Below are 27,644 nucleotides of genomic sequence, written 5' to 3'. Positions count from 1 at the left end.
ATTAAGCATGGGTCTGTAAGAAGCCCAAACCTGTGTGCTCAATCCCCATTTTACATCTGTCCTATCCAGCCTTCTAATCCCCACACTTGGCCCCCAAAGGCAGGCTAGGTACCCTCCCCAATCCTGGCAGGATCTGGACCAGTCCTGATCCAGCCACATGGTAGATGAGGTTCCCTGCACTTCTGTCTCAGTCCTGTGATGTCCGTGATGACCTGAGGCAGGTTCAGTGCCTGGATCCCTGCCTCCTAGCTCCTGTGCTGTCGTCCAGATCTTCCCTTTGGGCCTGCCATCCCCTAGCGTACTGGCTGCTGCTTGCCCATGACCTAAAGCAATCCCGGCACATGCACTTGAGCGAGTACACACACCCTCACTCCCCGGGAGGTGTCTGCCCTGAAGAGAGGAGGTACTGGTTCTAGACAGGGGCCAAGATCCCCGTCTGAGAAAATATGAGATGCTAAGGACGGGAGAACTGCCTCAGCTAGAAGTGTCAGAGAACAATGGTCCAAATACAAAGAAAGAAGGTCAAGTCTGAGAGGAGGCAGAGGTGAGACAGAGGTGGGGGCTCGAGAGCAAGGGTTTGAATCCCAGAAGCCTCAGTCAGTTGAGCGTCCGATTCTTGATTTTGGCTCAGGTCATGATCTCACAGTTGGGACACCGAGCCCCGCATTGGGCTTCATGCTGAGCATAGAGCCTGCTTAAGATTCTCTTTCTCCCTCTCCCTCTGCCCCTCTCCCCACACACGTGCACTGCCTCTCCCTCCCTCTCTCTCTCTCTCTCAAAAAAAGCAGGCAATGATAAGATGTTCAACATCATTAGTTATTATGAAAATAGAATTAAAACCATAATGAGATATAGCCACAAAATTATTAGAATGGCTTTTCCAAACCCTGACAATATCAAGTCTTGAGAAGGATACAAAAATAGTATAGCCATTTTGCAACATAGTGTGGCAGCATTTATAAAGTTAGACACACACTTACCACATGACCCCTCTTAGGGTTTTAGCCAAGGGAAATGACACATATAACCACACAAAATATAGGTGCATGAATGTCTATGGTGGCTTTTTTCATAATCGCCCCCAACTAGAAACCACTCAAATGTTCATCAGCTGGTGAATGGATAGACAAGGTATGCATCAGCCATACAATGAAATACTGTTCAACAATAAAAAGTAAATGAATTACTGAGGAGCACAACTTCATGTGTACTGAATACATTATCATAAGTGAAAGAAGCCAAACTCAGAGCTATACACCAAACAATTCCAGGTATAGGACATTCTAGAAAGGGCAGGAAGCCGTAGGAACAGAAGTCAGATCAGTGGTTGCCAGGACCTGAGCTGGAAAGGAAGAGATTGGCTAACAGGAGCATGAGGGAGCTTTTTGGGGGGCTGATAGAGGTGTTCTATATTTTGATTGTGGCGGTTGTTACACAGATGTATGAATCTGTCAAAATTCATAGAGGTAGACACTTAACGGGGTGAATTCTTGTGTATGTAAATGATATGCCAATAATCCTGACTTTATAAAAAAGACCGTAGAAGGGGACCTATCCAGTGATTTTCAGGTGGCCTCAGACCCTTCATTCCCTAAGCCATTAAGCCAAGACTGGGGAGCTGGTTTTCCGAGTGAAGGACTAAATTATGTTCATCATTAACCCCCATCTCTAGGCGCATTCCCTGTAAATACCGTAGATGCACAGTAAAGAAATAAATAAAAACAAATCAGTGAGTGCTTGCAGGAAACCAGAGTAGACTCTGACGATCTGTGGGTGCCTGTGGACCCTTCCTGGCCTCTCTGCTACTTCCCCCTGCAGGACTCACCTTCCCGCCCCTGGGAATTACCACTCCTCCCTCACCCCATCCCAGGACTGACCGCCGAGAGCCATTTCACACTTTGGTGGCTTTGTACCTGCAAATCCCTGCGCCTGGATCACCCTTCAAGTACCCCCACCCCACCCCTGCACCTGTGGAGAAAGCACACCTCCAGCCCTGGAAACTCCAGCGAATGTCACATCCTGTGTTGTCCCATAGGTGTGTGCGTGCACAAAATAATGCCCTCGTGCGCTGGTGCACACAGGAGGCGCCCAACTGTGCAAAGGATACGCTTGGGCAGGAGACGGCAGGTGGAGGAGAAATTCTCCCCCTCGTGCAAAGCCCATCTCCCCCCTCCCTCCCCCCACCCTAACTGGGATAATAGTACTAATTAGTATTTGCTGAGTGCTTACTGTGTGTCAGGCCCTATTCTAAAGCACTTTGCCGGTAGAAATCCATGTTATCCTCCCAATAACCCTACACATTATTCTTATTCCCACTATACAGATGTAAGGACTGAGATACAGAGAGGTTGTGGTGGGGGGGTGTGGTTGCACACACAGGCAGTGAGGAAGGAGGACTTGAAGTCTACCTACACTACGGGGATGCTGGCCTGGAGGGAAGGACTAGGAGGCCCCAGATGAGGGTCCAGCTGGCCCCTGGTCCTTGCAAGGCTGCAGCCAGAGTGTGATAGGCAGTGAAGCTGGAGCAGGGTCTGGACACAGAAGTGAAGACTGTGATCCCTGGGCTGGGCTCCACAGCCTTGGACACTGTCCAGCCCCTGCCATGTGGGGTCCCCCTGGCTGGGACGGGCAGTGGGGCAGGCTGGCCTCTCAGAGGTCTGGGATCCTCAGCCTCCCACTGCCTCCTGGGCAGCAGTGACTGGCCCCTCCTCTCCCTTCCTCCCCCACCCCGCACCCCCTCCCTGAATCATAAAACCAGACCCCAGTCCTGACTATTTCTCAATCCCTAAAAGCCCAGTTCCTGTGGGCAGCACTCGACGCGCCTGCCCCTCTCCTTTCCACACTTCAGGGGAAAGACGAGATCTTGCACAAGGTCCCCTGTGTCTGCCTTCCACCAGGGAAGCCTGACATGGAGCCTCTCCGCCTGCTCATCCTGGTGGCCGTCACAGGTAGGAGCCCGTCTTGCCGCTGGCCAGGCCTTCTCTCCTTCTCCTTCTTGAGTATCCAGTGGGTGGGTGGGCGGGCAGCCCTGGGCCCAACTATAAAGGCGGCTGACGTCCTCGGCATGGTCTGCACCCCGCTTTTCCCCACTCACCCCGCATTCTTCATACTCTCCCTCCCTCCCCGGGAGGAGAACCCACTGTCTGACTCTTCATGCACGCGGGAGTATGAGGGGCTGCTGGATTCTGGCCACAAAGAAAAGGAAGGAATTCTGATGGTGGTACCTCAGGCACTAGGTAGCAGTTGGGGGAAGTTTGGGGGGGCACTGGCAAGAGCCCCGAAGATGAGGCACCACTGGCCCCGGAGGAAGGGCAGGGTGGGAGGGGAGAAAGAGAGGGGGAAAGCAACCCGTAGCTGAGGATGTACATCTTGTGCTGACGTGAAGGTCCTCTAATCTTGTCTTCCAAGTCTCTTTTGCCATATGGTTGCGGATGGGGTAAGGGAGGACCAAGAGAGGGGAAGTCGAGGCAGAGGGCTCCGGACGATACCCCCTGCAGCCCCTGCCCTGGCAATAGACCACGCTTTAAGCCTATCTCCCCCATCCCAAGACGCGTCCCCAAAATAGCAGCCTCATGTCTCCCCCCAAAATAGCTCTGAGATGAGTCTCTCCTGAAAGGGGAACAAAGCCACAGAAATAGGGAAGCTGGGAACTGAAGGTCAGAAGGAGGAGATGGCAGAGCCAGGGCCCGCGTGGGCCGCTGCAGAGTGAGCACGAATGGCCAGGGCAGGGAGGCGGGTATCCAGCCCAGACCTGAGGGGGCCACCGGCCCTGCTCCCTTGAGACGGAGAGCCTGGAGGAGAAGTCTTGGTCCCATGTGATAGGGATAAAATGGGCGGAAGAGAACCGGAGGGAACTTCAAGGCCAACGTCTCTGGAAATAGGTCCAGAGAGGGACAGTTCTTTAAAAACGCCCAGCAAGTCCAACGGTGTTAAAGCCGGACTGGGGACCTGGGTTTCATGGTGGACTGTGCGCCTTCTCCCAACTTATACAGGAAGCTGAGCTCCTTAAGAGCAAGACTTCTGTCTCCTTGTTCACTGTGCACAGTAGGTGTTCAATAAACGTTTGGTGAATGAGCGAAGAGTGAGTGAATGTCTCCTCCCCAGAGCTGTCCCGAGCCCACAACACCACCGTATTCCAGGGCATGGCGGGCCGGTCCCTGCAGGTCCCCTGCCCCTACAACTCCTTGAAGCACTGGGGCAGACGCAAAGCCTGGTGCCGCCAGCTGGATGAAGAGGGCACGTGCCAGCGGGTCGTCAGCACCCACCGCTCGTGGCTGCTGTCTTTCCTGAAGAGGTGGAATGGGAGCACGGCCATCGTGGATGATGCCCTGGGGGGCACACTCACCATTACGCTGCGGAATCTTCAAGCCCACGACGCCGGCCTCTACCAGTGCCAGAGTCTCTATGGTGATGAGGCCGACACCCTCAGGAAGGTCCTGGTGGAGGTGCTGGCCGGTGAGTGGGTGGCTGACTGCACCTCTAGGCCACCCCTGGGCTGGGACTGTGTCTCCAAGGTGTGGGCACAGGGCCGCCCTCTCGACCACCCTGGGGAAACCCACGGTGCAGATCTTGCCCTCCCACTTGAGGGCCCCTGTGGATGGTCGTGCAGGTTACTCACTGCGCAAGGGGACCGCACTCCAGCCCTGGCGCCCCGCTCCAGGCTGCACTCCCTGCATCGCTTACAGGAAGGATTCTGGGCTCTAATTTGCACAAGGCACCCAGTGAGCTGCTTGCACTCCTGCCTCTCTCCATAACTTTATCCATTCGGCATCCAGTTGGGATGTGAGCACTGTACAGTGGTCCTTAAGGAGTGAGTGGTGGGAGGTTCGTTTACTCCCTCACCCAATTATCCAAAGGACCTGCAAACATAAATCAAGCACTGACCTGGTACAGAAAACAAGCCCTATGAAGGGACACTGCCTGTGACCCCGGGTGATGTGCTTCGTCTCTCCGGGCCTCCATTTCCTTATCTCTAAATGGAGATGATGATGTTTGTCCCGCTGCCCCCACAGGGCTCCCAGGGCGGATCAGTGAGGCGACAGAGTTAAAAATGCTTGGGGGTAAGTGACAGCCCACACCCCAGCCTCCTGCTGCTGAGCTGACCTGGGATCCTCATGCCAGGTGACACAGGGTGGCAGTGGGGGTCCCCCCCGCCCCAGGCTTTGCACAGGGATGCCCTCCAGGAAAGCCTTCTGCCTGTGTCTCCAGAACACTATGTATCCCAAAGGAGAACAAATCTGGGGGTTCGGGTCCCCTTTCTGACTCTCCCTCTTCTCAAATCCTCCCCCACCACATGGCCCCTTATGATGGAAATGAGCCATTCATCGAAGGTCTAAGGTGGGGAGGGGAGGGGAGACGGTTTGCCCTAGACCCAAACCCCATGGCCACCACTTCTTTACATGCAGAGGTGGCAGTAGGGGCCAAGGAGACACAGATTTTCAGCCCTATTAGGGCCTAAGCCTAAGCCAACTCCCAAGAGGGTGGCAGGAAAATAACATTATGATAATAATACTCCATGGCTGGTGTAGACAGCTTGACAGTTCACACAGAACTTTCAAATACATCCATTCATCCATTTGACCTTCCCAAAGACCCTGTGTGTTGGGGGTTGGGAGTTGTAGTTTCGGCACTTAGCCACACAGGATGATCTCACTGAATTCTGCAACACTATCACCCCACTTAACAGGCGAGGAGACCGAGGCTCAGAGAGGTTAATGACCTGATCTGCTCCAGGCCAGAGCCTAGGGGGCCTCGTGGCATCCAGATGGGTGCTCCCCACTGTGACTGGCTGCCTCAAGGAGGAGGGGCTAGAAGCTCATAGGCTCTGTCTCCCACAGACCCCCTTGATCACCTGGACCCTGGAGGTCTCTGGATCCCTGAAGAGTCCAAGAGCTTCGAGGAGGCCCAGGTGGAACGCAGCATGTCCAGGTACAGAGGTGGGGCAGACTTCCACCCTGCAGAGCCCAGGCATGGGATGGGGGCTGGGGTCCTAGAGCTACAAATCCCAAGGCAATTAGAGCATGAAAATGGGCCTGGAGATGATCTGTCTGAACACCCCTCCGACCAGCCATTGCGTGTTGGTGTGGCCCTGCCGGTTGTTAACATGCTGAAATTCTTTTTTTATACATAGCTGCTGCTCCAAGACTCCTGAATGGTCAGCCTCCCATCCCTTCCCTGGCCACCCTTGGACATCCCCACAACTCAGCAGTAATAAGGGTTTTAGGACAAAACTGGGACCCCATCCCCATACCTGCTCCTTTGGTAGGATCAGCTCTGATTGGTTCATTCCTGTGTACTGGTGTTAAAATACTGTTAGTATAACCATGGAGTGCACATGTGCGCGCACACACACACACACACACACACCCCAGACTATACTATTATGCACAGCAGGAAACTGCCCAGCAAGGGAAGGTGATGTGTTTAAATGCACTCAGCAGGTAGATCCGTATCTAGAACTCAGGTCTCCTGACTACAGGCTCCCTCAAGCCTCATCCCAGGGATGGTGCTGGGTGGGGAGCTATTCTAGGCCCCTGAAAGCACCTGGTATCTCCCCAGTCCTTCTCGGTGGGGAGACTCCAGTGTGTAGGCCACCCCAAGGTCTCCCTCATGTCCTCCTTGTGTCTTCAAGGGGTCTCTCAGAAGAGGATATCCCCTTTCCACCCACTCCCATCCTTTTCCTCCTGGCCTGCATGTTTCTGGGCAAGCTTTTAGCAGCCAGTGCTCTCTGGGCTGCGGCCTGGCATGGGCAGAAACTGGGCACGCCCCGGGCCGGTGGGCTGGACTGCAGCCGTGACCCAGGTTACCAGCTCCAGACCCTAACAGGTGAGCTTCCAGAGCGCAGTGGTGGATGGGGGTGGACTGGGCAGGGGTGGCGAGGTGGGGCTCAGAGGGGCTGTGTGAGCACGCGGTCGGTTGCAGGGCAGAGAGACGCGTGAGAGAAGACCCGGCATGGGAAGAGAGGCCCCGGGAGAGGTCTGCTGGGACCACCCCGGCCTGCACACTTGCCCCTCAGCCACCAAGACTCATGGTTCTGCTTTGGTGAAAGGTCACCCTGCCCACACCCTGCTTCCCCTGGCCCCTGGAAACAGAGGGGTGTGTGTGTGTGTGTGTGTGTGTGTGTGTGTGCAGGCACACCTGGGAAGTGGGAAGGACATTGACCAACTTGTAGGCATTGGTTATTAAACACTCTCACAAATAAATCCAAGACTTCTCGTTGGCTACCAGGCTAGGAGAATGAATCTGGACGAGGAAAAGACAAGAGGTCTGCCTCCTTGGGGCCTCGGGTCTTAGGCTACCGCGTCTCTCTGTTCTCCCCGCCTCCAAACTGCCCATCTTTTGCTTTTCCTCGCTCCCTTCCCTAGATCTAATTGCTGGATCCTGCCTCCTCGTCTGGGATTTCTCTAGCATCCAGGCTGCTGCCCCTCTCCTCCATTTGCCTCCCACCTGTCAGTTCCCGAGGATTATCGCGGCCCACCTCCCCCACCCGTCAGCCCATCTAACGCCCAGCTGACTCATCGACGCGCTTCCCCAGACCTCTGCTTTCCGCGTGTTACTTCCCCTCCAGGGGAACACCCACGGCTGGCCTCATGGAGTGCAGCATACCAGAGCCGGGAACTACTGGTCTGAGCCCCTCACTGCACAGAAGGGAAACTGAGGCTCGCGAGGGAAAGATGTCACCCCAAGTCCCCAGTAGAGCCTGGAAGTGCAAATTTCACTTCGTGTTCACGTTGCCCTTCCCTCTAGCTCCATCCTACTCATTTATTTCATGAGAAAATGGACATGTTCTGCGCCAGGTACCATTCTGAGAGCTGGAGACAAGCGAGAACCAAACAGGCGGCAAAGATTCCTGCTCACACAAGGTCCCCGGACCCGGGGAAGGGGAGGGAGACAGACACAATCAGTCAGCCAGATGGTATGCTGAAGGGCAAAAGTGCCCAGGAGGAAACGACCAATGAAGCCAGGCTAGGCGCACTGGGGGTGCACAAGGGACAGGGATGATGTCATTTAGAGGGCGACAGAAGGAATCTGCGTAGGAGAACCACATCAGAGGGAGAGGACCAGGCCAGAGGGACTCATCTCTCCCCGGGGCACACACACACACCACTGTGGCCCGAGTGAGGGGAGTGGGGACGCAGACTTGCCCAGGGAGGGCTGCGGGGGGAGGAGCCCATCCTCAGGCTTTCTGTCCTGGGCCTCTGTGAGGTGGAAGCCTGGGACCCTCTGTGGACGTGGCCACAAGTGGCAGCTTTGCCCCCCACCGTGGGCTTTCGGATCGTTGGGAAGGACCCCCGATGCAGCCCTCATGCCCAGCCTCATGTGCACACATCACTCCCCAGAGCCAGTCTTGCCCAGACCTGCTTGGCTCACTCCCCGCAGATGCTGGGCCGGGCTGTGTGTCCCAGGCCCTTAGACTCAGCCGCATGTGAAGCTTTCTCATTGTGTCCCAGGCACCGGTCTCCTTCCCGCAGACCCGAGGCACTGTCTAGCGGCAAAGATGCACGGCTCCCCAAGCCTGGCACGAGAACGTGTCTGCAGTTTCCCTGTTCTTGGGAGCTTGGCCTTTTCTCTTTCTTCCTCCCCCACATTGGAGACGTCCCCCTGGGGACTTGGATCACCACTGGGATCCCCTGCCTTGGACTCTCTGGGGTGCACACTGGACTGAAGGGGGGATCAGGTAATTTAGTTTCAAATTTAAGCTTTGCCTCCTACTAAGAAACCTGAGCCCCATGGTCCTCATCTAATAAAAACGCAGAACAGGGGCACCCGGGTGGCTCGGTCAGTGAAGTGCCTGGCTCTTGATTTCGGCTCAGGTCATGATCTCACGGTCATGACATTGAGGCCCGCATTGGGCTCTGCGCTGGGCATGGAGCCTGCTTAAGATTCTCCATCTCCCTCTCTCTTTACCCCTTCCCCCTCCTCAGAAATCAATCAACCAAACAAACAAAAAAACAAACAAACGAGCAACCCTGCTTTGCTGAAGTTTTGTGAGGTTGAAAGAAATACCATTAGGGAAAGTCCCAGGGCCGATGTCTGGTGCAGAATAGGTCCCGAATAAACACTGGCTTCCTTCCTCTTCTATAATGCCCACCTCCCTGAGGCCAGGATCCTGCCTGGTCACCTCTGTCCTTTGTACCCAGCGGTGGACCATTTTAGGCACTCAGTCAAATACTGAGGACAGGTCTCGCTTCACGATACTTCTGTGGACTGTTAGTGTAATGACTTACCCGCAAGGAAATCAAAGAAAGCCTGATACGTACTGGCAGGACAGATATAAGCATTTCCACATCACCCATGAGGCTGACCCACCTGTCTGGTTTGCCCAAGACTTTGCCAGTGTATCACCAAAAGACCCATATCTCCCAGGAAAACTCCTAAGTCTGGGCAGACGGGACAACTGGTCACCCTCTCACCACTTCCAGCTTAACGCACTGTCTGGCTTTCTCAGGCTCCTGGTCCCAGTTCCCATTGGTAACTTCTTGTTCCTGAAGGAAGGAGAGAGCAGAGAGAGGGAAGGATCAGAGAAGGGAGGGGAGAGGAAGGAGGGAGGGTAGTTTCTTTAGCCCCTTTCTAGGTGTGATGTCTAGGTCAGGCGCTGGCTGCCCCTTCCAGACATCCTCACCTTACCTGCCTTTGTCTCTCCGAGCACCAGTGCTCCCCCTGGAGTCCCAGATCAGGAGGTGTATCGTCCACGTTCTGTGCAGGGTCCCCACACCCCAGTTCTGCACAGGGGGACACGGATGGGGGCCAGATGTTTCCTGGGTGGGCAGTGGGTTCCTGTCACGGGAAGGGAACCCCAAATTATGAGGCTTGGAGTTTACACATGGCATCTGGCACATTGGCCCATCTTCCTCTCCGGAGAGACAGTAGATAGATAGATAGATAGATAGATAGATAGATACCTTTACTCTGGAAGATAAACAGATCTTCTCTAGGGAAGGGGGTGGGGGTATAAGCAAATCCCTCAGGAGCTGGTACCCTCTCTCTAGCTTCCAAAGCACGCTTGCTATTTGATAACCGTCGAACAAAGCTTGATCAGTGCCCAGACCACACAGCAACGTGAAAATATCCGTGGAGAATGATCTCCCCACAGAGAGGATAGTGCATTCGTGAAACAAAAATAATATGCCGTAAAAAAAGTTTGGAGAATAAGAAATCTTGTAAAGTGAAAATGCCAAGGCATAAAAACGTAAAAGGGATGAGAGAAAAAGATGAGGGTACCTTCTGCAAATCAGAACGCAATGGACAAAATGATGGGAAAAGAGAGAAAAGTTGTGCAAAGGGGATGAGTACATGAGGTTCAATATCCAACTCATTAAAGGGTTCCAGAAAACAGGGAAAGAAGAAAATGGAGCATAATTATCAAAGGGTTGATGCAGTTGCCAGAGCCGATGAGCGTGGGTCCACACCGGCAGGGGCTGGAGGGCACCCAGCACAGTAAATGAAGGCCGGCCCCATCCAGGGCGCCACCAGGGTGGGGTCTCTGGGTGTGAGGTCGTGTGGCAGGACTGGACAGTCCCCTGAGGGCTTGGCCGGTGCACTCCTTACAGAATTTAGAACCCAAATGGCCCTTCACCTTCCTCCTTCACAGCTCTGCATCCTCAGATTCTATTTCTGGAAGACCCCGAGGATCATCTGCCTCCCCTGCTTCCCAGTTTCCACCATCCTCCTGTCACCTCATCCCTTAGCTGGGCCCCAGGATCCCAGGTCCCACCTGTCCTTGGGGCTTCTTCTCACCCTGCCTCACCCACCCCTGCCTCCTCTCAGGCTCGCTTCCCAAGCCCAGAAGCAGCCAGGCTTTGGAAAGGCACCTTATCCCCACCCGTGGAGGGGCCCCCAGTGTCCGCCTCCCACCCCACGGCGGCTGAGAGCCCCACGTGACTGTCCAAGGCAGATGTTTCCTGCTCCCTGGGGAATGCTGTGTCAGTGGCCAGGCCAGCCGCAGAGCTGACATCTCCCTGACCCGCCATGGGCCCCAACCTGCTCATGCTGTTGCTGGTGGGACTGGCAGGTAAGGTGAAGCGGGTGGGCTCTGGGCCCCATGGGCTCTGCTTGGTGCCCAGGAATAATTGACATCAGGGTGGCACCAGCAGCATATATGTAGCGCCCTGAAGGGGGACCTCTAGGCCCCTGTGCCCCTGTGGCAAGTGGGTGGGCTGGAAAGTTCCCGGGGCTCCTGCCCCGCATAACCACATCCCTTCCTTCCCCAGGCCAGGCCTCCACCAGCTTCCCGGAGGTGCTGCAGGCCCCCGTAGGGGGCTCCATTCTGGTGCAGTGCCACTACCGGCTCCAGGACGTCAAGGCTCGGAAGGTGTGGTGCCGGTTCCTGCCCGATGGGTGCCAGGCCCTGGTGTCCTCGGCTGTGGATCGCGGAGCCCCGGCGGGCAGGCGCATGTTTCTCACGGACCTGGGGGGCGGCCTGCTCCAGGTGGAGATGATTACCCTGCGGGAGGAGGACACCGGCGAGTACGGCTGCGTGGTGGAGGGGGCGGCGGGGACCCAGACGTTGCACAGGGTGGCCCTGGTTGTGCTCCCTCCAGGTGAGTCATTCTAGGCTGGCCATTGCCCCTCCCCGCCCCCACCTGCTGCTCTCCGTCCTTGGGGAATGGGGACCCTTGGGGGCGGGGGAGGGGGGAAGGGGGCGGGGCGGGGAATTGGAAGGAGAGAGTTTTGACAGCACCCCGGGAGCGGAAGCAGAACTGGGTGAGCAGTCAGAGATAAACGAGCCAGACGGTGGGTCCCTTCCCCCTCCTGTTCTAGCGGGGGTTTCCCGGCTGAAAGGCATGTCCTCACCCATGGCCTTGGCCCGCCTCATCCCGCGTTTTCAACATACTTGATGCTTTTTTTTTTTTTTCCTTAGAAAGGTTTTAAACAAAGTTGTTTTTTTGTTTTTTTTTTAATTTTTAAAATGTTTATTTATTTTTGAGAGAGAGAGAGTGACAGAGCGTGAGCAGGGTCGAGAGGCAGAGAGAGAGGGAGACACGGAATCGGAAGCAGGCTCCGGGATCCGAGCTATCAGCGCAGAGCCGGACGCGAGGCTCAAACCCACAAACTGTGAGATCATGCTATGAGCCTAAGGCGGGCGCTTAACTGACTGAGCCACCCAGGCACCCCTTAAGCAAAGTTTTAATTTGGGCATTTATCAACTGGAATTTGTTGTGTTTGTTTGTTTTTTAATTTTTTTTTAACGTTTATTTATTTTTGGGACAGAGAGAGACGGAGCATGAATGGGGGAGGGGCAGAGAGAGAGGGAGACACAGAATCAGAAACAGGCTCCAGGCTCTGAGCCATCAGCCCAGAGCCTGACGCGGGGCTCGAACTCACGGACCGCGAGATCGTGACCTGAGCTGAAGTCGGACGCTCAACCGACTGAGCCACCCAGGCGCCCCTGGAATTTGTTTTTTAAATCTCCCAGTTTATTACTCCCGCTCTAATGGGTTTGATGGCTTAAAATGACTGAATTCGGATTTTATTGAAATTTATGTCTTCACTGAGCATCTAGGATGCGCCTCACCTACACGCAGGCGCATTCGGTACCTGGATTACTTCAACTCCTTTAGTTTTACCCATGAGAAAAGTATCGCTCCTGGTCCCTCCAGGGTTGTCAACCCCTATCCTCGGGAGAGAAAGTACTTTTATATTGGCTGTGGTTTTCTCTCCCAGCCGACAACTTTCTAACGTCTAAGCATTTATTAAAAGAAAATTTTAAAGTAGGAGAAAGAATTTTCCAGAGAAATTGGATGTCGTAAAACAAAAACAATGTTTTGGAGGGAAAACGGCCAGCTTCCTGCCGAAATGGAGCCTGCTCTACCTTTCTCTTAGGAATGATGTCTTTTTCGCCTTCACGGCTTCCTTTCTCAAGTAATTTGCGCCCAAGCCCCAAATAAGGAAATGAAGAAAGGCACTTTCCCTGCTCGTGGTTTTTTTCCCCACTTGTTACTTATGAGGACGGACTAAGGTATCCTTAGAATCCCTCTCATCTCCGGTCCATGATTATTACTTTACATTGTAAAGTGTGCATTGTAAAGGACTGTTGGTCCTAGTCTTCTCCTGTCCTCCTCCTTCCTTGGCACCGTAAGGTCTGGTAACTCGAGCCTGTAGGACAAGATGCACTGGGGAGAGGAGCAGGTGCTGGGGACCCGACAGCTGTAGCGTGTGGATGCTCAGGGCTGGCTGGTGGAGCATGGCTTTCAGGGAGGGTGTGGGTGGCTTAAATGGCACTAGGTGGGCAGGACGCATGCAGGAAGATGGGAGACACAGCATCTCCAGATCCTGGTTTGGCTTGGTGGGGGGGTGGGGATGGTGAACCTCTGAGAAGAAGGAAGACCACACCTGCTGAGAGTCTAGAAGGACTGGCCAGGTTCCCAAGACAGATGGTCCGGCCCAGAGAAACCAGGCCTGAGTCTGACAGCCAGAGAGGTTGAGCACAGTGGTGTAGGGACAGTAGAAGCCTTGTCACAAAACTGAGTCTGGGGGTCCGAGTGAGGCTCTCAGCAAGGGTCCCTTGGCATTGTGTCACATTAGGGGTGACCCTAGAGTTCCTTAGATCCTGAGGGCAGAGCTTGGGTTGCCCCCCTCCCCCGCCCCCGGCTTGCAGGGGGTCACACAGTTGCAGGTAGGTAGAGAAGTCTAGCGGGCTCTGCCCCTTTAGAGACCTGTGGATGAGCGACAGGAGCAGGGTTGTCACTGTGGGATAAGAGTGGAGAGCCTATGCTGCGGTGGGGGTGCGGAGGTGGGCGCAGATTACCCAGTGTGTGGTTCCGCATAGGCTGAGCAGCCCGAGAGGCCAGGGAGAGGCCAGCAGGTGAAGAAGGAAAGTAGGGGCAACAGTTGGTGGTGGAGGGGAAAGAGGGCCCCATCACAATCGGGTAAAGACAGAAAGAATCCACCTCTGATCTCCAGAACGAGGGCCCCTAAGGAATATGCCAAGCCCCCATTTGTGTTTCTTGCTTGGAACCTCTCCTTCCTTAGCCCCACTCCCCCAGTCCCTCGGACCTCAACAGGCCCGCGACCCTATCCACACTGGGTATGTGCTCATGACTGTTTCCTTCTGACTCAGCTCCTACCCCGAAAGAGGAGGAAGAGAACTATAAGGTTGGAAGTCTGGCTGACGGCCCCTTCTCAGACACCATGGGCAGTGCCAGCCCTTTGGAACCCAGCCAGGATGAGAAGAGGTACTGAGAAGAGCTGTATTCGGGGTCCGGGAAAAGGCTGGTGGTGGGAAAGGGTGGGAAAGGCTTATTCAGAGCCCCAGGCTAACTCAAAGGGAAACCTCACGGTTCCTTCCACCTCTGGAGAACTTCCGATCAGGCAGGAGGTCAGGCAGACCCTCCTGTCCCACCTCCCCCCACCCCCCACAGTTCAGCAACGGCCCCTTTATGCCCGCGGGTCGCCAGCCAGGATAACCTGAAAATGTGTTTCTCTTCCGCTCTGCCTATGTCTGCCCTCCTAAGTCCACCCCCCAAATCCTCTTCTCCCAACCATGGCTCACCGAGAATTGCACCTTTCTGCTACCGCTCCGGGGCTCCTGGTGAGCAGCTTCCTGCCAAGTTCAGGCTTAAGCTCCCCTATCCCTTTGTATCCTTCAGCATCCCCTTGATCTGGGGCGCTGCGCTCCTGCTGGGCTTGCTGGTGGCAGCAGCTGTGCTATTCGCTGTGATGGCCAAAAGGAAAGGTAGGTAGCAGTCTACCTGCACACCCCAGCACAGCCCCTGCTGGTCCTGAACCAGCCAGTCTTGTAGACAGTGTCGGAGTCTAGTTCTGCTTCCCCTATAGACGGGCTTGTCTGGGCTTTAGGGAGGCCCCCAGACCCTAGAAGTCCCCAGTTGAGGGGTGGATGGGAGGAAAGAGACTCAGTGAGAGCCAGCCTGGGGACAGACAGGAATTGGACAGGGTGGACCAGTGGAATAGAGACAGGTGACTGGAGATGGTGGGGGAAGGGTCTCAGGAGACGGGCTGAATGTTGAGGTGGGTTGGAGGAAGCTGGAAGCAGTAAGTGGGTGGGTGGGGTCTCCTGGCAGGCCGGGGTGTAGCTGGTGTCTGGTGGGAGTAGACTGGAGACTCTGGACTAGGAAAGAGGCTTCTGAAGGGAGTGAGGAATGGGCACTGAGCCAATACAGGAAGCAGACTGTGCTGCCATCCTCTGTCCTCCCAGGGACCAGGCTTGGTGTCTGTGGCCAATCTCAGAGCAGCAGAGTTTCAGGCAAGGTAAGAGGCATCTGTGGGCCCCCAGCCAAATTCCGCAGACCTTCCGTCTGCGCGGCTCGCTGAGAGGTCCCAGGATGAGGGGGTGGTGAAAGACTGGGACCCAGTCAGAGCCCAAACCCTCTTCCTTAATGCTGTGAACTTGGCGCCAGTGGTCTTCTGCCTTCCTACCTTGGTATTTCACCCTCTCAGATTTGGGGAGAAACTTGGGGCTTGAAAATCTTCAAAGTGAAGCCTTCTTGCCCACTGACATCCTCAGGATTTGAGAGACAGATCCAGTGTGGTCCTGGACTTCCCCGCAGAGGGAACTGGGGCAGAAGAAGGCATACTCTCTGCCTCATTTGTCTGCTTTTGTTACAGGCCTCCTCCTCAGTGGTCCACCACATCAGTGACTCTGGCCTCGGAGTTGATTTTCCATCGGACATACCGTATGCTAGGCTCGACTCGCCACCTTCCTTTGACAATACCACCTATAGCAGCCTACCTTTTGATCCCCCATCAGAGGACTCTCCATCCCCAGCCCAATCCTCATCGCCCCCTCTGCCTCCTAAAGTCCTGATGTACTCTAAGCCTGTGACATATGCCACAGTTATCTTTCCTGGAAGGGACAAGGGTGGAGAGGCCACCTGTGAGCCAACCCAAGATCCACTGACTAGCCAAACACCACCCAGCTAAGCTGTTCATCATACTATTTACCACAGAGACCATCCCCAGAGTTCTATGCATCCAGCCAGCCAGCCCATACCCTAGATCCTTAGTATATCAGAACAGCTAGGGACTTTAGGATCTAATCTAACCTCTTGACTTTTCTGATGTGTAAAGTGATACTTATATGTGATTGAGGTATCCTAGGAACGAACCCCCCATGCTGGTTCCTCTGCCCTTAAACCACTGAGCTAAATAAACTCTGAATGATAATATATGAGCTCTTGATAGTTGACGGGGAAAGAAAGGGCCTGAGTTTGACTATTCACATGGCCTGGGAACTCTAAAGATTCTAGTCCAGAGTTTGTGCTATGATTTCCTGCCTGTCCTGCCAGTGAGGGCATGGTTTCATTCCTGGTCAGAATTCTGGGATGCAGTCTGATTCAAGGGACACCAAGAAGGCATCTTCGAATGTATTTCCTGCCTTTCTCAAGATACCTGAAAGTACAGATCCATTAGCTTGAGTCTAGAAATCTCTTCTGCCTTCTGCTCTGCACCTTGTAAACAAGTGGTACCTTATGACGTGATGACATAAGATGGAAGGAAGGGGATAATGATAAATTAAGACTCAGGACAGATGGGGTGGGAAAGATGGAGCTGAGGAGTAAGATCAGAAACTGAAATACATTCCAAGCCTGTTCCTTGGCAGCACAAAGGATTTCCAAGCACCAGGAGATAAGAGACCTTTGCAGACATGTTTTATCAGAGCTGGCTCTCTCTCAGCTGGGTGGACATCTGGTAGCACTGTTCCCTTTGGCCTGAAATTTGGGGCCTGGGAAGAGCCTGGTGGAGAAAAAGCATGGCATGGGAAGAAGGGGAATGAGTGGTAAAGGTGTGGCTGTTGTTAAGTGTACATGAAAACTAGTCCAGGCTGGGAGTGGAAGGGCCTTTAAGGTCTCTGCCAGGATTTCTTCTGAAACTGTTCAATTTGGAAATATTTGCCCATATTGAGATGAGAGACAGGTGGGGAGGATGAGATTTGCTTGGGAACCAAATCTTCTTATAATCATGGAGAGCTAGACATAAAGAGGTTGTCACCATCGGAGGGGCCCGGAATTCGGTATAGGTACCTGAGGAGAGGGGACAGGCAGGGCCTGGCTCCAGCTGAGGAAGTCTAGTGATGCTATTTTCAGGGAGCTCTGGCAGGATATTTGGAGCTTCCCCTGATAGTCTCAGCCTGTGACAGAACCTAAATTTACTTCCATCCCTTGTGGAGGCAGCAGCTGCCCACCAATCAACTAAGCCCTCACTTTCCCTGGATAAGATGCTGGTGGGGGCGGGGGGGGGGGGTTGCTTGCTGTGGAGGAGGGCTGGTCACGGTGGGGAGAGAATATAGGGGCAGGTCAGGATAAAGTCTAAAAAGAAGGCTTGTGGGAAAAATCCTGATCTGAACATAGTGTGAACTTTTTGGAGCCTGACAGAAGTAAATGTATATTTAACAACACAAGGGAAAATACTAAGATCCATTGGCTGGTAGAGAAAACAGAGGAGAAGGGGAAATATATGAATTCCATCATTGCTTATGGTAGAAGTCTATGAATACCAACCCAAATCTCCTTTATAAAAGTAACTTCTGAGATGAAAATACGGATCTTCTATATTTTATCGTAAGAAACACATGAAAACAAAGAAAATGCAGGTGACATGACCAGCCCATTGCTTCATATCAGAAACCTTTGGAATGCAACTAAAGGAGTTCTCAGAGGAAAAGCCATAGCCTCAACAATAAGAACCAAGCATCTTACTCAAATTGCTAGTTCATTTTAAAGGAGAAAAGTTATATAACTAATACACAAATAAAAGAGCTTATTCTTCGCAATGAAATATAAGAGACACTGTTAGCTAACTTACTCAAAAAGAAGGATGAAATATGAAATGACAAGGGGGAAATAATCACAGATATAAAGACAAAGAAAAAAAATGAGAATATTTTGTGCTACTGGTGGTGGTTAGGGTGGGAGGAATGAATATAGAGAAAGCCTGAAATAATTTTTTGGGGTGACTGAAATGTTCTCTGTTACGACTGTGGTAGTGGTCACATGGGTGTATATATTTGTCAAAAGCTACCATTAAAATAGGTGCACTTTCTTTTATATAAATTATGTTTTGATGAAGTTAATTAAAAAAAATACTTGAAAGACCACTGGGGAATATTTAAAATAATCTTAGAGAAGAAAACGCTCTTTATTACACAAAACTCAGAAGCCATAATAAATTCATAGATACTTTAAAACTGACACATTAAAATAAATTAAGACTGATATCTTTTTCTTCATGACAAAAGCACAATACACAAAGACAAAACACAAAATGAAGAAAAATTCTGCAACTCATACAAAGGCAGAAATCTCATTTCTTGAACACTTATAAATCAATTGAAATAATAGGTTATGGTCACAGGATATATACATATAGCTCACTAAAAAAAGGGAATATAAACAATAAAGATGTTTAACTTCATTGAAGGGAAATGCAATTTTAAAGTACATTGAGAATGATTTAAAAGAAAATGGTTTAAGAACTCAGAAAATTCTCTCTTCCATAAAAGCAACAAGAAAACTGGCAAAAATAGTCAGAATCAACCTTGTTAGAGCTCTGGAAACCAATGCCTGCACCAACCCAAGGAGTCTATCCTTATGAAAATTGGCTTTTTCCACATCGTATCTGATTCAAAACACAACTTCATAATGCAATACTTACACATCTGTGTTGATAGGTACACCATTTATTAAGATGTAATTTTATAACACTTATGATTTGTAAGAGTGGGGAGGGAATGGGGCTATATAGGAGCAAAGTCTTGTATATTGTTGAAATTAAGTTGGTATACATGTAAACTAGATTGTTTTAAATTAAAATGCTAATTATAATCCCTAGAGCAAGGAAAAAACCTCAAAAACATAGTAAAAGAATGACAAGGGAATTAAAATGAAATTAAAATTATGTATTTAATATAACAGAAGACAGCAGAGGAAGAGAGGGGCAACAAGATATAAGACAGGTAGAAAACAAATAATAAGATGGAAGACATAAATCCTATTTTATCAGTAGTTACATGGAATGTAAATAGATTAAACACTCCAATTAAAAGCCAGAGATTGACAGAATGTATTAAAAAACACATGATCCAACTATATGCTTCCTAAGAGACAAATTTTGGATTCAAAAACATGAGTAGGTTCAAAGTAAAAGGATGGAAAAACATGTACCATGCAAACTAGCTAAAGAGAGGTGGAGTGACTATATTAATGAAGACAAAAGAACATTTTATAATGATAAAAAAGTCAACCCATCAAGAAGATATAACAATTATAAATACATATGAACCTAATAATAGCATTTCAAAAGACATAAAGCAAAACTGACAGAACTAAAAGTAATAAGTTGTAGATTAAATAGTAATAGTTGTAGATTTCAGTATCACACTTTCAACCACCGATAGAACAAGGTAGGTAGGTGGAAGATTGGCAAGGAAATAGACATGAACAATACCATAAAAAAACTAGACTTAACAGACATCTGTAGAACACTCCACCCAACTACTGGAAAATACAATATACATTCTTCCAAGTATACATACAACATTCTCCAGTATAGACCATATATCTGACCATAAACAAGTTCTTGATACATTTAAAAGGATTGAAATCATACAAAGTATGCTTTCAGACTACAATGGAATGAAATTAGAAAGAAATTACAGAAGTAAATTTTGGAAACTCACAAATATGTGGAAATTAACACACTTCTAAATGACAAATGGGTCAAAGAAGAAATCACAAGAGAAATGATAAATTCTTTAAGATGAGTGAATACAAAACATGATATAACAAAACTTAGGGGAATCAGCAAAACCAGTTCTTGGAGGGAAATTTATGGCTGGAGGTTAACCCCTATTTAAAAAAAGAAGAAAGATCTCAAATCAGCAACCTAACTTTCTACCTGAAGAAACTAGAAACAGAAGAGAAAATTAAGCCCAAGGTGAGCAGAAGGAAGGAAATAATAAAGATCAGAGTATAAATGAATGAAATGGAGAACAGAAAAAGAAAAAAATCAACAAAATCAGGTGTTGTTTCTCTAAAAAGATCAAAATTGACAAATCTTAGCTAAAGTTACTTTCTTAGCCAAAAAAACAAAAAACAAAACCAAAAACAAAGAGAAGCCTCAAATTACTAAATAAGGAATGAAATTGGAGGGAGAACTACTGACTTTATGAGCTTAGAAGGATTATAAAAGGAAAATTGTGGACAATTGTATATCATCAAAATAGATAACCTAGACGAAATGGACAAATTCCGAGAAAGACACAAACCACTGAAAATGACTCAAGATTAAATCTCAATATATCTATAACAAATAAAGAGGTTTAAATCATAGTCAAAAAGCTTCCCACGAAGAGAAGCCCAGGCTCAGATGGTTTTACTGGTGAACTCTACCAAACATTGAATGAGTTTTAAAACCAATCCTTCACAAACCTTTCCAAAAAATAGAAGGAACACTTCTTAACTCATTTTATGAGTAAAATCACCAATTTTACCTTGATGCAAAAGCCAAACAAAGAGATCATAAGAGAACTACTGGCCAACATCTCCTATGAATGTAGATGCAAAAATCCTCAACAAAATACTAGTAAATAGGCCCCAGCAACAAAGAAAGGATTGTACCCTGTGACAAGATGGGATTTATATCAGGAATGCAAGATTGGTTCCATACATGAGAATCAATGATATACCATATTAATAGAAAAAAAGGACCAAAATCACAGGATTCTTTCAACAGATGACAGAAAAAGCATTTGACAAAATCCAACACCCTATCATGATACAAATGTTCAACAAACTAGGAAGAGCAGAGAATTTCTTCAATCTGGTAAAGGGCATCTACAAACAAACAAAAAAACAAACAAAACCCAAAAAACTCACAGCTAACATCATACTTAAAGGTGAAAAACTGAAAGCTTTGCCCCTAAGATTGAGAAGACAAAGATGTCCACTCTTGCCCCTTTCACTCAATACTATACTTTGGTTCTAAGGAGTATAATTAGGCAAGAGAAAGAAATAAAAAGGAAAGGGAGAAATATTGGAAAGGAAGAAGTAAAATGATTTCTATTTGCAGATGATATGATCTTATATATACAAAATCCTAAGGAATCCACACAAAAAAACAATAGATCTAATAGATGAGTTCAGCAGTTTCAGGATACAAAATCAATAAACAAAACTCAGTTTTATTTCTATGCACTAGCGATGAAAAATTCAAAAATGAAATTAAGAAATCAATTCCATTAGAATAGAACCAAGAGTAAAATATTTAGGCATAAATTTAACAAAAGAGTTTAAGACCTATACATTGTAAACTAGAAGACATTATTGAAAGAAATTTAAGAAGACCTAAATATGTGGAAAAGATATGACATCTTCATGGATCAGAAAATTTAATATTGTTAAAATAGCAATTCTCCTCCAATTTATTTACAGATTCAACTTGATCCCTATCAAAATTACAGTTGTCCTTTTTGTAGAAATTGACAAGCTGATCCTAAGTCATATGGAAATGGAAGGGCCCCTGGACAGCTAAAACAGTCTTAAAAAATAATAAAGTTGGAGGACTCACATTTCCTGATTTTAAAACTTACTACAAAGCTACAACAATCAAGGTTGTGTGTACTGGCATTAAGGATAGACACAGAGAGCAATGGGACAGAACTGAGAGTTCAGAAGTAGACCCATACATTTAACAAAATCATACATCACCAAGAGTATCATTTAAATGGGGAAAAGAGTAGTCTTGTTAACAAAAAGTGTTGAGATGAGTAGATATCCACATGCAAAGGATGATTTGAAAAATTTCTTCACACTATATGCAAAAAAAAAAAAAAATGAAATCAAAATGAATCAAAAACCTAAAAGAGCTAAAACTATATAAAACTCTTAGGAAAAAACAGAGGAGTAAACCTTTGTGATTTCTAAGAGAGAACACTTAAAGCATGAGCAACCAAAACCAAAAAAATAACCCACATAAATTGGACTTCATCAAAGCTTAACACTTTTGCACTGCAAAATGATAGTGTCATGAAAGTGAAGAGACAATTCACAGAATGAGAGAAAATATGTGTAAATCAAATCTGATAAGGGTCCAGTATGAGAATATATATTTAAAACTCTGAGCTCAACAATAAAAAGGCATTATAACCCAACAAAAACTGGGCAGAAGATCCTAAAAGACATTTCTCCAAGAAGATCAACAAGTGGCCGGTAAGCTTGTAAAAATGATCCACAACAAGGAAGGCCTGGATGGCTCAGTCGGCTGAACGTCTGACACTCGATTTTGGTTCAGGTCATGATCTCACGGGTTTGTGAGTTCAAGCCCTGTGGAGGGGTCCACACTGACAGTGCGGGGCCTGCTTGGAATTCCGTTTCTCCCTTTCTCTCTTCTGCTCCCCCTCTCATTCTCTCTCTCTCAGAATAAATAAACTTTTAAAAAGGACATGAGTGGTCCTAAAGGAAACGCAAATCAACACCACAACAAGATACCGCTTCATACCCACTAGAATATGCCTTTCTTAAGAGAAGCAAGAACAAGTGTTGGTGAAGCAAGAATGGGGAACACTGGAACCTTCACACATTGCTGGTGGGAATGTAAAATGGTAGAGCGTTTTGGAAAACAGTTTGACAGTTCCTTAAAAAGTTAAACACAGAGTTTCTGCATAGCCCAACAATTCCATTCCTAGGCATATACCCAAAGAGAAATGAAAGTGTATGCTCATACAAAAACTTGCACATAAATGCTTATAGTGGTGTGATTCACAATGGCCAAAAAGTGGAAACAACCCAGGTATCCATTAGCTGGTGAATGGGGAAACAAAGTGTGGCATACCCATACAATGGAATGCTAGCCAACCGTGAAAACGGATGCTAAACATGGATGAGCCTTGGAAAGACAATGCTAAGTGGAAGAAGTCTGCCACAAAAGGCCATATACTATGATTCCATTTATACAAAATGTCCAAAAAAGGCAAATCCACTGAGACAGAAAGATGGTTACTAGGGGTTGGGGGAAGAGGGACTGGGTAGTGAATGCTAATGGCACAGAGTTCCTTTTTGGGGTGATGAAAATGTTCTGGAATTACATAGTGGTGATGGTAGCAGAGCTTTGTGATATTCTAAGAGCCACCGGATGGTATATCTTTCAAAATGGTGAATTCTATCTCCATTTTAAGAATTGCCAAAAGGGAAACAAATGGCGAGAGAAAAAAAGAGAAGGCAAAAAGGAAGGAGCATCACAGTACGCCTAGTTAGTACCATTTGTGGGAAAGAAGGGTGCAGTAAAAAATATATGCTATTGCTTGCATGTGCACAGAATAATTTTTTAAGGATACACAAGGAAGTGGTAACACAGATCCTGGAGGACAAGAATGGGAAAGACTTTCACTGTTAGACACTTTTGTTCCTTTTGAATTCTGGGCCACATAAATGTATAATCTACATTTACATATAAAAATTAAATTGATAATAATTGCTGACACGGAGTGCTTACTTTGTGCCAGGTACCATTCTAAGCACTTTGTATTTATTTTGTCTTCATAATGATGTTCTTTTGTTCTATTTTTATCCTCGTTTACAGAATGGGAAAAGGAAGCGTAAAGAAGATACATTTTATGCCCAAAGTACCACAGCTAATAAGTATCCGAGCTAGAATCTGAACACAGGCTGTGTGGCTCTAGGGCCCTCTTTACTGCCGCTCTATGCTGCCTCTCAGAAATTTAAAGGAGTGGAAGAGAGGAGGACAGGGGGAAAGTGGGTGACAAGGAGAAAGGAAGGAGGGGTCAGAGAGAGGAAAGGAAGGAGTAGGGTGGGAGTGGAGGGAGAGGAGGAGCAACAAGAATAAGGAGAAAAGGGGGGGAGTAGGGGAGAGGGGCCAGGGAATGTACAGACAAGACAGCAGGATTTAAATGGCAAGTTCAGGGCTCCTTTCCCCAGACACTGACCTGTCCTTACAGTTCTGATCATGATCATTTGAACAGAATATTGAAGATTGGGTACAGGATAGCCTACCATAGGCTAGGTCCCATGGAAGCCTCTATAGCCTAGTGTGAAGCTCTGGAATCACATTGGAGTTAGAATCCCAGCTCCACCATTTTGTGGCCGTTTCCTGTAGTATGGCCTTCCTAAGCTTCGGTTTCATCGGTAATATGGGGATAATAAAAATACTCGCTTCACAGAGGTGCTAAAAAGATTTAAAGAATGTATTTCAAGCATTTAGTATAATGCTTGTCACAGAGTAAGTGAATAATAAATGGTAGCTATCATAACGTTAATTAACAGGCTGTCTGAACACTAGATGATTGAGTTATAAAGTGTAAAAATCAGTGAGAAGGCAATGCTGTGTGTAAGAAAGGCCATCAAACAGATAAAGGTCAAAAGTCAAAGGCAGCAGCTCTAGAAAGGGAGAATAAAACAGAGGAGGACTAGAGTCATATACATTTTGGCAATTTCAGTTTCACACGAGAATCCCCAAGTCACACAGTGCAAAAGAGAAATGGGTTTCTCTGTTGGTACACAGCCATATGGACCTCTGCAAAGATTCCTTGACTTTTTAGGAACTCATTACCACATCTGCACCAAGGGGGTAATGTCAAAGCACTAGTATTGCCGGCCTTAAGTATCCACAACCTCTGTATCAGGGCTGAGTTTTCCATCTGCTAATGGATCTCGCCTTACATGAGAAGCAATCAGTTCATCCCAGAGCCTCCCAGATGTCCAGTCTACTGCTGTTTCTAATTTCTGCCTCAGTTGTGCCAGTAACTGTTAAGAGTTAAGAAAGATCTACATTTCATGCTTCAGAAACATAGGCTTTTATTTTGACAAAGATACAGACAGTGGTGAGTGTAAACGGCTAGTGTATTTAATACATATACTGTCCAGTATCTTAAAAAGGAGAACTTGGATCATTTCTTTGTGTTATATACAAGAGAACAATGGTCCCTTCAAATGATTTTTTTTTTAACATATACATTCTTGAATTTCTTCTTCATCTTTATTCTCCTTGACATCAGCCACTCTGTCAAATCCTGAAAGCAGGAACATAAAGAATATCACAAACCCAAAGAAAGTCCTCAGTGCTTACAAATCTAACTCACTGCCCTAGAAAAGGAGGAGATTTGCTGGGCCCTGAGGCAAGGAACTATATTCCTTCCTCTCTTTTCCTTGCCCACATCTTACCATTTACCTTCATAGATATTACACTGTGAATTCTAAGACTTCCTTCTCCCTTAGTGACCATCCAGCTCCTCCACAGAAACAACCCAGTGGTTTAAGCTGGGATCAAGGAGGAACTTCCAATGCTTGAGGGTACAGATGTGGAAACAAAGGGCTGAGAGAGGCTCTCATATTATTTAACAATATACGGGACCCCCTCTGTCTGGGCTGGGTCCAGCACTAATGAGAGGATAATTACCCGCGGAGCAAGGACTAACTCCTTACAGTTACGTTTCCCTTCTTACTTTGGAGCAGACTTTGACTGCCTGTAAGAATCTGAGACTGTAACGTCTCTCAGACAAGGGTTCCAGGAAGGAATGCTTACTCTGTATTCCTAAATTTCCCCCAAAGGGGTTGTTTTCCTCCAGGAATTCTCCCTCTATCCAAATCCTGGTCAAGCAGGTGTCAAAAGGTCTGATGATGTCAGTCAAGGACATGGATTCTCCTTTTCCAGATCTCATTACAGAGGCTTTAAGCTCAGAGACCCACTGGTGATAGACGGGGCAGGTCACACATCTAGAGAAGAACTTCTTGAAGTACTGAAAGGAGAGGGAAGTCCGTGAGTTCAAGGATGAGCACTGTCTTCCTCCAGTCTGCTCCACCAGGAATTCTGACAGTGCTCACTTGGCACACTAGCTCAGGGCTCGGGGGACAGGGAGGAGTTACTCAGGGCACAGCATGCCCAGAAAGTTGGTTCTGAGATACAGGGGAACTGGAATGGCTTCGACACAGAAGGCAGGGCGGAAGAGAGATGTGTCAAACTGAGCCAGAGTGGGTCCACGGAGAAGGGCTAAATGTTAACATCTTAACGGTACTGGGTAGTTGCTGTGCAAAGGCAGAAAGTCAGGGAGTCCGGTCCTGACCTATATGCAAGAATATCTGGGAGGGTACATGAGGCATGTGGAAAGACTTCCTAGGTGGAGGAAGAAAAGGGTTTGAGGAGGAAAAAGAGACAGAAGCAGCAAGGAGAAGAGGAAGTGGGAGATGTAGGCATCAGAAAGAGCATCACAGGATCAAACTAGAACTTAGGTGTCAGGGGAAGGACAGTAGAGAAACAGGTACCTTGAGGGCCTGGCTGCGAGTCTCTGGGAGAGTATGCATGAAGACATCTTCTGGCATTTTTTGTAACATCAGCACATGGCACTCTAGGAATCGGACAAAGCCATGCGAACCAAACAGTGAGGCATTGGTTCTTTTCACCAACTGGTGAGCTTTGGAGAAGTGCTGCTCAAACAGATCCCACTGAGAGTCTTGGGCAAACCTGGAGGGAAAGAGGCACAGCTCGCAGCTCGATCCCCTGCTTACCGACCTTGGCTCTTTCACAGAATCATCACTTCTTTCAGGCCGTAAGACCCCCTGCGTGCTCAGCGCTGTGATGCTGGCAAGTGGCCAAGGCTGCTGACTCACATGAAGGAGACTTAAAAGGAGACTGTGGGTTACCCAGCACTTAAATGTAACCTTCAACTTAGCTCTCAACCTATAGGCCCGAACCTGCTAAGGGACGAGAAGAACCCCTCTACTAAGATGGGAGGGATGAGAGGGAAAGGTCTTTAGGAGTAGTTTAGAGATGCAGAATAGCCCTGCCTGGAGGGGTAAAAGGCAGTAGCTTAAATGACCCCCATGGTGTCCTTAATTTTCTAGCCTGTCCCACCGAGTAAGACTCTGGTACCCACATTACCACATGGCCAGAGACGAGTGGACCCCCAGCATGACATTACTCTGAGAGTTCAGAATGCAGCTGTGCTCATAGCGTTGAATGAAATGCAGACACTCGCTGAAGGGCCGACATAGCAATCCTGTGGACAGAGAAGGTAACCAGGCGAGGATCAGTTATCCACCGTAGGAACTGGTATAGAAGGTGTGTGTACAGGGGAGCAGATAACACCTGAAATGCAGACATCCTGAATCACAATGTGATTCCTAGACTTTAAGGAACCAGGGGTTGGAGCAGGGGCCATGCCCAAGGGACAGGCTCATGACTACCTGTGTTCCAAACACAGAGCCCTATCCAAGGTCTGAATCCTTCAGGAATATAGCAGAGCCCTACACAAGATTTACCTTTTCCATAGAGCAGCAGATCTAAGCAAGCAGAATAGAAGCAGGCCAGGCCAAGGACATCATGACCCTGGGAAATGAGCACCCACTGGCTCTCCAGCACATGGACACACAGGTCAAATCTGCCAAGAGACAGAGCTACTGGGGCCAGCTAGAGAGTAGGGAGGATGGTACAGGAGAGAAGGGGATCTTACATCTTCAAAGAAGCCTAACATCCCTATATTTCCCCACCTGGGCTCTATTTATATAGAAAGTATCTGTGCCTGAGATCAGACCTGCCTCTAAGCAAAGGAAGTGGGGGGAAATGCCTGAGACAGTTTCCAGGTTCTTTCCTGAACTACTGCAATTACCTACCTCTCTGTAGAGAAATGAAGGAGGAGGAGGAGGAGGAGGAGGAAGAGGAGGAGGAGGAGGAGGAGGAGG

At 48.6% G+C, this 27,644-nt stretch overlaps 3 protein-coding genes across 6 annotated transcripts in view; 2 read left to right on the top strand and 1 right to left on the bottom strand.

The window, feature by feature from the left end:
- The first annotated feature begins 2,723 nt into the window (after positions 1–2,723).
- Positions 2,724–7,202, top strand: TREM2 (triggering receptor expressed on myeloid cells 2). 2 transcript variants are annotated; one of them, XM_040473439.1, is made up of 5 exons: positions 2,762–2,948; positions 4,105–4,455; positions 5,838–5,928; positions 6,632–6,825; positions 6,922–7,202. In XM_040473439.1, the coding sequence occupies exons 1-5, from the start codon at positions 2,909–2,911 to the stop codon at positions 6,936–6,938; spliced, it is 693 nt and encodes a 230-aa protein (XP_040329373.1). In that variant the 5' UTR covers positions 2,762–2,908; the 3' UTR covers positions 6,939–7,202. The 2 variants fall into 2 exon arrangements, with proteins under 2 accessions (XP_040329375.1, XP_040329373.1); XM_040473441.1 differs by lacking the exons at positions 6,632–6,825; positions 6,922–7,202 and adding an exon at positions 6,131–6,625 and having other exon boundaries at positions 2,724–2,948.
- A 123-nt stretch (positions 7,203–7,325) lies between these two features.
- TREML1 (triggering receptor expressed on myeloid cells like 1) lies at positions 7,326–16,124 on the top strand. Its single transcript, XM_040473438.1, has 7 exons — positions 7,326–8,677; positions 10,592–11,011; positions 11,211–11,540; positions 14,060–14,174; positions 14,589–14,674; positions 15,155–15,207; positions 15,565–16,124. The coding sequence occupies exons 2-7, from the start codon at positions 10,969–10,971 to the stop codon at positions 15,877–15,879; spliced, it is 942 nt and encodes a 313-aa protein (XP_040329372.1). The 5' UTR covers positions 7,326–8,677; positions 10,592–10,968; the 3' UTR covers positions 15,880–16,124.
- An 8,615-nt stretch (positions 16,125–24,739) lies between these two features.
- The window catches only part of LOC121029418 (adenylate cyclase type 10-like), a 52,171-nt gene continuing 49,266 nt past the window's right edge, over positions 24,740–27,644 (bottom strand). For all 3 annotated transcript variants that reach the window (XM_040473419.1, XM_040473421.1, XM_040473422.1), the window contains 5 exons: positions 27,225–27,343; positions 26,845–26,962; positions 26,229–26,427; positions 25,492–25,705; positions 24,740–24,979 (listed from right to left, as the gene is read on the bottom strand). In XM_040473419.1, the coding sequence (XP_040329353.1) occupies positions 24,912–24,979; positions 25,492–25,705; positions 26,229–26,427; positions 26,845–26,962; positions 27,225–27,343 (718 nt within the window). In that variant the 3' untranslated portion in view covers positions 24,740–24,911. The remainder of the gene's footprint in view (positions 24,980–25,491; positions 25,706–26,228; positions 26,428–26,844; positions 26,963–27,224; positions 27,344–27,644) is intronic.

Source organism: Herpailurus yagouaroundi, unplaced genomic scaffold, assembly GCF_014898765.1.
Source record: "Herpailurus yagouaroundi ecotype Mexico unplaced genomic scaffold, PumYag 139, whole genome shotgun sequence".
Lineage (NCBI taxonomy): Eukaryota > Metazoa > Chordata > Mammalia > Carnivora > Felidae > Herpailurus > Herpailurus yagouaroundi.
This window is presented reverse-complemented; position numbering and strand designations above follow the sequence as displayed.